The 10,783-nt window shown below is 45.8% G+C and overlaps 1 protein-coding gene and 1 non-coding gene across 6 annotated transcripts in view; one reads left to right on the top strand and one right to left on the bottom strand.

Annotated features, from left to right (window-relative positions):
- The first annotated feature begins 2,460 nt into the window (after positions 1 to 2,460).
- LOC118023251 lies at positions 2,461 to 2,527 on the top strand. Its single transcript, XR_004682719.1, has one exon. It is a non-coding gene; the product is annotated as a small nucleolar RNA SNORD49 (small nucleolar RNA).
- A 5,592-nt stretch (positions 2,528 to 8,119) lies between these two features.
- The window catches only part of ADAMTSL3 (ADAMTS like 3), a 374,681-nt gene continuing 372,017 nt past the window's right edge, over positions 8,120 to 10,783 (bottom strand). For 4 of the 5 annotated variants that reach the window (XM_035024252.1, XM_035024249.1, XM_035024251.1 and 1 more), the window contains one exon: positions 8,120 to 10,282. In XM_035024252.1, the coding sequence (XP_034880143.1) occupies positions 10,176 to 10,282 (107 nt within the window). In that variant the 3' untranslated portion in view covers positions 8,120 to 10,175. The remainder of the gene's footprint in view (positions 10,283 to 10,783) is intronic. The other variant, XM_035024250.1, reaches the window with a different exon arrangement.

The raw sequence follows: 10,783 nt of genomic DNA, 5'->3' as shown, positions 1-10,783 counted from the left end.
GAGCTTGGATTCGGAGAAGAACATGGTTGGAAAGACAGTACTTAAAGGAAGGAAAAGGGTATTGTTAGAGTAGTTTGAGGAATGACCGACACCTCTGAAGAATCTTCAGGGTAACCCTGGGTAAGGATGCACCTAATGGCCATGCCCGGAGTCAGGGTTCAGAAGCAGGGGCGGGCTCCTGGGGGGCATAATTGTGTCCTTCTTTTCTAGTGTGAGCTTAGTGCTAAGAAGGGGCGGGAAGATGGATGCCAGTAAGTGAAGTAGGAAGAACATGTTGCATTTAAATAAATGCTGAAAATGTCCCAATGAATCAAACTCCTATTGTTTCTTCTCCTTTGATAAATGATTGCATTATGGGGGAGTAAGGTTTATTTTAGCACAAATTCTGATCTTTTGTAGCTTTAGAGTTGTTTCAAACAATATGCTTAATTGAGAATAAGCCCACCAACATTTGGCTAAAACATTTTTAATATTTGAAAGCAGCTTGTTTTTATTTACATTTGTATTTATTAGTGAAAATTATGATCTGTAGAATTTTATATCCACGCAACATTAATAAAGCATCGATAAAATGAATGAATTTTCATGAAATAATTTCTGTACCAAATTTTCTCTGGAAAAGGGAGCTTTTTAACTAAAGTCTTATCTAGGTTAACCTGTATATAACTAGATACTCTTACATTTTCGATAGAAAACATTATTGTATACTCAAAATGAAACAGTGGGGAGTATGGTAATGCTCTCAACCTGGCCCATTTTCTGAGGCTGGACATTCAAATCCCTCTGCAATCTGATGGGGGTGGTCTCCTCCCTAGACAAAGGTTACCCATAGTAAGATGTATCCTGGGGTTTCCTGAGGCAATGTGACTTGAGCTGAAGACACAAAGATGAATAATGGTGTGTCCCTATAATCTAACACTCAATATAACAGGTGTGACTAAGAGACTGGAACAGGGTGTACATGGCCCACTTAGCCTGGGAGTTCAGGAAAAGCTTCCTTAAGGAGAGGACCGCTGAGCTGAATCTTGAGTGGTAAGTAGGCACTTGCCAGATCAAGGAAAGCAGGGAGGTGGGAACAACATGAACACAGGTAGAGAGGATCTGTAGCTCTGGGCAAGACTTAGAGAGTTCCAGATGTGGTGGTGGAAAGCCAGCACCCCGATCCATGGCCTTTTCAGGTCTCCTTGGAATATGTACTGTGCAGGAACACACACACACATACCCCCCCCCCCCCCCCCCCCCCGTACTGGAAATCAGTACTGTTTTAACCTGCCAGATTCTAGAAGGAATTTTCACTAAGCCAAACTGGGCTGAATCTGATGAAGAAAGGAGGATAATTCAGAGAGAAAAGACAGTAGGAAATCCCCTGCCCCCCCCAACCCCCGCCCCATCCCATGTCCACCTGTCTCCCTGCATATCCTTGTCATAGAAAATAAGCCCCACAGACTCAGAAACGAGAAAGAAAGGCTTTGTGGTTTATAAAAACTGCAAGGGCAATGCTAAGAGTGAACCCCGAGGCAAACTAGGGACTTTGGATGATTGGGCTGTGCCGGGCGTGGATTCAAGGATTGTAACAGACTTGCCGCTCCGGTGGGGGCTGCGCCCAGTGCGTGGGAGGGGGGGCTGCGCATGGTGGGGGCGCTGTGCCCGGTTGGGGGGCTGCGCATGGTGGGGGGCGCTGCGCCCGGTTGGGGGGGCTGCACATGGGGGGGGGGTGCACATGGGGGGGGGGGCTGCGTCCGGTTGGGGGGGCTGCGCATGGTTGGGGGGCTGCGCCCGGTTGGGGGCCTGCGCGTGTGGGGAGGCAGAGGGCACAGGGCAGCTCCGTACCTGCAAGTCCATTTCGATGTGAACCTAAAACCGTTCTAAGAAGACGGTTAACAAAAACTGGAGGGCAGGAAGAGAGGAGGGGCGCGTTCACCCGTCAGAGGTTGGGAACCCCGTGCCCCAGCTTCGTTCATCAGATTTACAGACTCTATTTTGTATGAAACCACTACCTAAGGCGCTGCCTGAAGGGAGGCTCCTAATACAAAGGCTAGAGGAGCCGCCTGCCCAGCCCTCCGGGAGGGGGAGGCGAACCTTGTAATCCTAAATTAGCAAACCTCAAGAAGGCTGTTTATAAAGAGGGCTGATAGATAATACGCTTCTGAAAGCGTCACCGTGGCCAACAGAACATGAGGAATCTTTCCTTCTCTTAAGGCTGCAGCTGTTTTCCCTCCCCACTCAAGGCTGTTTTATGGGGATGTGCAGATTTTCACCCTGTGTCCCCCCTCCCCAAGCTACCCAGGAACACAGCACGCAGTTTGATAGCTGCTCTCTCGGGGTGGGGGCAGGCCAGTCGCCACCACTTCCAACATCCCTAGCGATGCTCCTTTATTGGCAGCCTTTACGGAACTATCACAGTTCACAAGGACAGGGGGCTGGCGAGGCTTACTCCCAGCAAGCATTTAAAGATGCTGAGTCCATGATTAAATCACGGATAGGAAGTGCCCTCAGCAGTGATAACTGACGATGAACCTGGCTGATGGCAAAAGGAAGGAAGGACAGAAGGAAGGAGAGAAGGAAGGAAGGAAGGAGAAAAGAAGGAAGGAAGGAGGGAGAAAAGGAAGGAAGGAGGGAGGGAAGGAAGGAAGGATGGAAGGAAGGAAGAAAAGGAAGGAAGGAGGGAGGGAAGGAAGAAAAGGAAGGAGGGAAGGGAGAGGGAGGGAAGAAAAGATGCTGAGTGTAGAAGAGCAGTGGGGACGACATCTTCTAAGACAAGCATATGTGACCTTGCACAGATTATTTTCCCTCTCAGAACCCGTTTCTTCATCTACAAAATAGACTTCAAAGGATGTGTATCTGGAATATTTAAAGAATATTTAAAACTCAAGAACAGGAAAAAAAGTGGGTAAAAATCTAACCAGGTACTTCACCAAAGAATATATCTATAGATGGTGTATCAGTTTGCTAAGGTTCCAATGACAAAGTACCCCAGGCTGGGGGGCTTAGACAACAGACAGTACGCTCTCACGGCTCTGGAGGCTGGAAGTCTGAGATCAAGGTGTCGGCAAAGTCGGCTCCTTCTGAGGGCTGGGAGGGAGAACCTGCTCTCTTCCTCTCTTCCAGCTTCTGGAGTTGTGCCAGCAATCTCCTGTTGCCCGGCTCATACATTTCTGCCTTTGCCTTCACATGGGATGCCCCCTGTGTACAAGCATCTGTGTCCAAATCTCCCTTTTATATGCATGCCAGCCATCCTGGAGTTCACAGACCTGGGACTTTCCCTAATGTCAGCTACCCTAGGGATCCCATCCTAACTGGATTATCTGCAAAGGCCCTATTTCCAAATAAGGTCATATTCTGGGAGTTAGAAGCTTTTTGAAGGGGGGACATAATTCAACCCACAAGAGATGGCAAATAAGCACGCAAAAAGTAATATCATTAGTCATTAGGGAAATTCAAATTAAAACTACAATGAGACATCACAACATGCCTATCAGAATGGCTACAAAAGATAACACACACACACAGACCTGACAATCCAGGCAGTTTGGAAAATCGCTTGACAGTTTGTAAGGGTAAACATACACATACATCTCACAAGGCCACAGAGAAGCAGGACGAGGGAATTTTAGGGGGTGATGGAAGTGTTGTGTAGGAAACTGTGTTGGTAAGCAACTCTCTGGACTCGTCATAACTCTTAGAACTGGAAACCACAGAGTCAGTTTTACTGCCCATAACATTACAGACACCATCCCCCAGGATGCGGGGAGAACCTGGGAAGGAAGGCAGACCGTGATGGGTGAGTGTAAGCGTAACCACACAGAGGAGGGTGGGAGGAGAGGGATGACCTAAGTAATTTTGGGAAAGAGTGTTTTGACTGAACTCTCTAAAGCTATAGATTAAAAGCATCTTACACAAACACTGTTATCCAGCTGCTAAATTGTTTTTCTGTCACAGGGTTATGGGAAACCGAGAAAATGTACTGTAGATCATGAGAGCCAGGCTTCTCACTGTCACAGAAATAAGCTACAAATAAGAAAAAGGTATTGACTATAGTAATGACCCTACAGTGTGGATTGACGTGAGGTTTCAGGATGAATTCACAGATGCAGAAATAAATAGATGTGTGTGTGTGCGTGCATGCATGTGCATGCATGGGTTAGTATACATGCAATCAATCAAAGAACCTCCCAATGGGCAAAGCTGGAATGATCTGAGCAACAAAATAATGACAGTTTGGATTTTAACTCAAACAAAGTGTATATATATATATTTGGATTTTAACTCAAAGTATATGTGTATACATATCTATATATCTATATCTATATGTATATATATAACCTGGAGTCCATACTGATATAAATAAATAAATGGGAGAGAAGACACAACTCTTCCTTACAGGATTCCAATTACCAAAAGTAAAAGGAATGAAGAAAACAGAAACTCACCACTGGAACATCATTATTGTAGGCACAACCCGGAGGATGCTATAAAACTAGGGGGCAAAATTTTAAGGAGAAACAGAGTATTTGCACAGTCTCTAAGTATTGCCTCCAAAATACATATATATTTAATTACTAAGAGGAAAATAGTAACTTAATAGAGAAGAAACCTGGCAGAAACCACCTTAACCAAGGATCAAGGTAAACATCACCATTAAGAGGACATACTGACACCATGTTCCCCCTGGTACTGCACAGTCAGAAGGGCAACAATGCATAACCTTACTCTAAACGTGAGAAAATATCAGATCATCTCAAATAGAGGGACACTCAAAAAAATCCCTGGCCAGTGTCGTCGTCAAAATTGCCACAGTCATGAAAGACAAGAAAACTGAAGCATCACAGTTTGGAGCCTTAAAGAGGCATGGCATTGTGGGATCCTGGATCAGAACCCAGGGCAGAACAAAGGACAATAGTGGGAAAATGGTGAAATCCCAATAAAGTGCAGTTAATAGGGTTATACCAATGTCGATTTCTTTTTTTTTTTTTAAGTTTTTATTTAAATTCCAGTTCACATACAGTGTAATATTAGTTTCAGGTGTACAATATGGTGATTCAACACTTCCATACATCACCCGGTGCTCATCAGAACAAGTGCCCTCCTTCATCCCCATCACCTCTTTCCCCCCTCCCCCACCCACCTCCCCTCTGGTCACCAGCCGGTGTGTTCTCTAGAGTTAAGAGTCTGTTTCTGGGCTTGCCTCCCTCTCTCCCTCTTTTTTTGTCCTTTGCTCATTTGTTTTGTTTCTTAAATTTCACATATGAGTGAGATCATATGGTATTTGTCTTTCTCTGATTGGCATTTCACTTAGCATAATACTCTCTAGCTCTATCCATGTTATTGCAAGTGACAGGATTTCATTCTTTCTTTATGGCTGAATAATATTCCATTATATATATATGATACACCTTCTTTATCCATTCATCAGTCCATGGACACTTGGGCTGTTTCCATAATTTGGCTATTGTAGATAATGATGCTATAAACATTGGGGTGCATGTACCCCCTTTGAATCAGTATTTCTGTATTCTTTGGGTAAATACCCAGTAGTACATTTGCTGGATCATAGGATAGTTCTAATTTTAATAGGATAGTTCCTTTCTGAGGAACCTTTGTACTATTTTCCACGGTGGCTGCCCCAGTTGCATTCCCACCAACAGTGCAAGAGGGTTCCCCTTTCTCCACATCTTTGCCAACATTTGTTTCTCGTGTTGCTGATTTTAGCCATTCTGACCAGTGTGAAGTGTGATATCTCACTGTAGTTTTGATTTGCGTTTCCCTGATGATGAGTGATGTTGAGCATATTTTCATGTGTCTGTTGGCCATCTGGATGTCTTCTTTGGAGAAATGTCTGTTCATTTTTTCTGACCATTTTGTAAATTACATTATTCATTTTTGGGGTGTTGAGTTTTTGTAAGTTCTTTATATATCTTGGATACTAACCCTTTATCAGATATGTCATAGGCAAATATCTTCTCCTATTCCATAGGTTGCCTTTTAGTTTTGTTATTTCCTTCGCTGTGCAAAAACTTTTTATTTTGATGAAGTCCCATTAATTTATTTTTGCTTTTGTTTCCCTTACCTCAGGAGACAGATCTAGAAAGAAGTTGCTATGACCAACAACAAAGAAGTTACTGCCTATGTTCTCTTCTAGGATTTTAATAGTTTTAGTTGTCTTATTTAGGTCTTTAATCCATTTGAATTTATTTTTGTGTCTGGTGTAAGAGAGTGGTCCAGTTTCATTCTTCTGCATGTGGCTGTCCAGTTTTCCCAACACCATTTATTGAAGAGACTCTTTTTTCCATTGGACATTCTTTCCCACTTTGTCAAAGATGAGTTGGCCATAGAGTTGTGGGTCCATTTCTGGGTTTTCTATTCTGTTTCATTAATCTATGTGTCTATTCTTGTGCCAGTAGCAATTTCGGAGTTTTAATCACTGTATTTGGCTATGTAACACATTAAGGTTAAGTCAGGTGAAGGGTATACCAGAATTCCCTGCGGTGCTTTTGTAACTCTTCCATATGTCTTAGTCATCTCAGTATAAGAAGCTTAAAAAAACAGTTTGACTTGTTCTGCCTGGCTCATTAGGTTTGTCTTTTCAAATCTAGCCATCCATCCACCATCTATTGATAAATTCACTTATAATTTTTGAGGTCATTCTGCACAACTGACAATATGTTAGATGCCAGGGACTGGATGATGCTCCCGCCTTGGCAGAGCTCCAGGTTCAGTAAAGAGCTGTGGAATGTCGCCCAAAGCTTGACAAGGGGAACCACCCTGAATTGAGGAGCCGTGCTGGAATCCCTGCCTTGATGAAACCTTTTCTCTTTGCACTTGGGAATTAGGGCTTGTTGCAAACTTCTCCTATCCTTTGTTTATTACGAAGAAAAGCCTGGGGATAATCTCTCTTTATATTTTCCTAGAATGACTTTTTCACCTTTTTCCTAGTTGATATGTAAGAAATAGAGTATTTGGGTATTTACCCCATCACACTGTACCTGAGAGGACCCAAGCCTTACATGAGTGCCTAGAGAGGAGAATCTGGATTTTTCATTATTCTTGCATAGTTACTGAAGATCACAAAGTATTTCAGACTGCCAAGAAAATAGTGGGGAGTTCCTAGGGAAATTTCTCCAAGTTGGAAATGACATCTCTCATATTTCCTCTCTCTCGGTAATGCTCTCCACTCCTTGTAACCCATGTAGGCCTTAGTTTGAGAGAGGGAGGGAGAGAGAGAAAAAGAGAGAGAGGAGAGAGAGAACAAAAGGGAAGAAAAGAGAAAAGAGGAAGGAGGGAGGGAAGGGAAAGAGAGAGAGAAAGAGGAAAAAGAAAAGGAAGGGAGGAAGGAAGGAGGGAAGGAAGGAAAGAAGGAAGGAAGGGAGGGAGGGAGGGAAGGAGTGAAGAGAGAAGGGAGAGAGGAAGGGAAGGAGTGAAGAGAGGAGGGAGAGAGGAAGGGAAGGAGGGAAGGAAGAAAAGAAGAAGGAAGGGAGGGAGGAAGGGAAGCTAAAACTACACTTTCAGACATCTGAGGTGTTCGATTGCTTATCTCCCCTGTGGCTCACCCTCATGAGGTTAACAGAGTCTCACAGGTAACTGTACAATGATTGATTTTTCTTCAACAAACGACCTTAGAAACTCCAAGGCCCAAGACAAATGGAGGGGACTCTCAAGTTCAAAAACGTGAACGTTGTCTGTAAAGACTCGCTGTCAATCTTGAAGCACTATCCACATGGCTGGAACAGAGGAAGGGCCTACTCACCAACTGCTGCCAAAACATCTTCAGGCGCAGACATCTCAAGTCAGTCCCTAAACTCCTCATGATGGCCCCAATTAGTACCTCCTGCTCTCCTACCATGACCTACTTCTACACCTGTCTCAGGCTGTCCATCTGGGACTTCTTTCCAGCCCCTCTGTCCTTGACATTAACTACAGTTCCCAGGGTGTCGATGATTGGGATAAGGGAGTCAGAGGGAATCTCTGTGTGATCCGCCCTGAATCTTGTCTCCCACACGTCATAGGACAGCCAGCGAGCCCATCAGGGCTGCTCCTCGACTCCCAAGGAGGCAGCCAAGGTGACAACGGCCAAGGCTTCCAGAAACCACACAAATAACATCCACGTTCATGAGGATGCCGCTAAATAATCAAAGTAAATTTATTTCTGAATTGCTTAAGGGTCATGAGAGAAACATTAACTCTTATAGAAACAGTAGTTAAAATACAGTACACAGGAGTGTCACTTGAACGATACCAAGACGAAAGTACAATAGCAAATGAAAGATGGCAACTTTACCTTTAAACACAAAGGTGAAGCGATTTAATAGGAAATTTGGTTGATAAGAAAAAAATATATGTCCCATGTCTTTATTACATACTGTACAAAATAAAATATTGCACCTTTAAGTCATATAATAAATATATACAGAGAATATTTTACAAATGATCTTTCTTTTAATTTCAAAACCCTCCACAATCAGGTGTGACTGATGATCAGCACCCCACGGGCTGTGTGTGCCTTTCCCGTCCCCCTCCGTCCCGGCCGCCGAACCCTCCGCGTACAGTAGTGCTCATTGAAAGTGTCAGTGAGGCTGAAGTTAGAACATGACAGCTGGTGCTCAGAACATATGGCAGAGAGACTCACAGCAAGCTTGCCCACAGACCAATCCAAAGCCCAGACGCGCTGTTCGCCTCTTCGTGATCAGGGACTCGGTCCAGCACCACCTGCTTCAGGTGCCGCCGTGGCCACCGGGCTGTCGGCAGCATGTGCGCAGGCAGCTAGAATGCTGATGGAGGAAGGCCGGCCGCACCCTCGGGTCGTGTGCCATCGAAAGCCATAACCGGTGGGATGTTAGGGGACGTGCTCCAGAACCGAATCGGCGTCAGAACATCACCATTTCACACAAGCCCCAGACTCCGTCAGCAGAAACAATTTACTCCCAATTTACCCTCCACCCGGACACACTACCAACACCAGCACTCACCCCGCTCTGAACGCGACCCAACGCAACCCAACTTGGCCTTCTCGCTAACCGCCAACACCAACTCTCGCCTTAACCCAACATACCTTCTACTCTCACCTCACCCGATCCTAAAACTGAAACGAGCCCTAAACGTACTCACCAAATCCCAACTCTGACCCCTAGCCCTCCTGTAACTTCTAGCCTAACCCACATTCACTTTGGATTTACTGACAAATCGGTCGGAATTAAAACAATTACTCACGGTAAACAATTCTTTTCGACCACCAGGTTTCCTATTTAGAACTTTCTCGTAATCTTCAGGATTTTAAGAAATACAAATCCTGAAACAAAAAATCCTCAGGAGTACTATTTCATGCATAAATTAGGTCTAACAAGGCTTCGGTTTTCTGCGTGTGTGCAAGGGAATAGTGCTTAGGAAAATTTCATTCACAGCTCTTAAAAGAAAGCTTTGAATACACTTCAAAATCAGTAGAAAAGGTGAACTTTCCCTCTCCTTTGATTTCCGAGGCGCCTCATTTGGTCACAGATAGATCCCCATGGTTGTGAAAATGGCAGCAACATTTAGTTTGTGCTTTTTGTCCCCGGGTTCTGTAAGAGCAAGGACAAGATGCCACCACCGCCCTCCTCGCCCCCAGGGTCCTCGGATCGGTCAGTGCCGTGAGCCCGTCCAGAACGACGGCCTCTTCTCCACAGACCAGACTTAAGGACCCATAAAAATGCACGCCCTTCACACCATCTTAACTACTACTGGCCAGAGCTTCTGAAGTGTAGCTGCCTCACAAACCTGTTGAAACCCCAAAACTCGAGAGAAGAGGAAGCCATCGGCGGCTGCGCGTCCCTCATGTCTTCAGGACGTCCTATCCTCCGCGGGTCTACAGGTCACAGGACAAGCAGGCCTGTGACAACACACTGGGGATCCGGGCGGTTTCCTGATCGGAAGGACATGGGGAGGGTGCCAAGGGCAAGGGCATGCCTGCCAAGGTATTTCTGAGGGTCCCGGAAGAGGTCACCTCAAAGAGCTGGGATTGAAAACGGGCCACGGGGAAAGCAACAGGACGACGTCCCACCAGTGGTGAGTCTGCCCCAACCCCTGAACGCGGAGTCTAGAGTTCTGAAAGAAATCACATGTTCCTGAACCAGCTACGTGGGGGAAGAGAGCTTTGACGCTTTGGTTCTGTCTTCACAGCAGCATTACGACCCCCGGCCACAGGTTTACCCTTCTTGGCAAGACTGGCAGCACCTCTGTCTGTAGAGATCTAGCGAACACAAACTGAGATGCTTTACAAACATACAGTAGTGAGCTGTGTCCGAGCAGTCTCCTGCAAAAAAGAAAAGAAAAAAACAAAACAGACATCCATCGAACACACAGCTCATTAGAGACGGAGTTAAAAAAAAAAAAAACAAAAAACAAAAACCTGTGAGTTTAAGACAAGCCTACACTGCGATCCCAGAGTGAGCTGCAGAAACCGGGCTTGGATTTGCGGCCCAGGGAATATAGTCGGGGGGGCACTGTGACAGCTCCGGGTGGGGACGGGTGGGGATGGATGGGGACAGGTGGGGACGGGTGGGGATGGGTGGAGATGGATGGGGACAGGTGGGGACTGGTGGGGATGGGTGGAGACAGGTGGGGACTTGTGGGGATGGTTGAGGACTTGTGGGGATGGGTGGGGATGGGTGGGGATGGGTGGGGACGGGTGGGGATGGGTGGGGACTTGTGGGGATGGGTGGGGATGGGTGGGGACGGGTGGGGATGGGTGGGGACTTGTGGGGATGGGTGTGGACGGGTTGGGGTGGGTGGAGATGGATGGGGACGGGGGGGG

This window comes from Mirounga leonina, unplaced genomic scaffold (assembly GCF_011800145.1).
Source record: "Mirounga leonina isolate KUSES-001 unplaced genomic scaffold, KU_Mleo_1.0 Mir_178, whole genome shotgun sequence".
Lineage (NCBI taxonomy): Eukaryota > Metazoa > Chordata > Mammalia > Carnivora > Phocidae > Mirounga > Mirounga leonina.
Note: the sequence above shows the minus strand (reverse complement) of the source record. Positions and strands in the feature narration are given on the sequence as shown.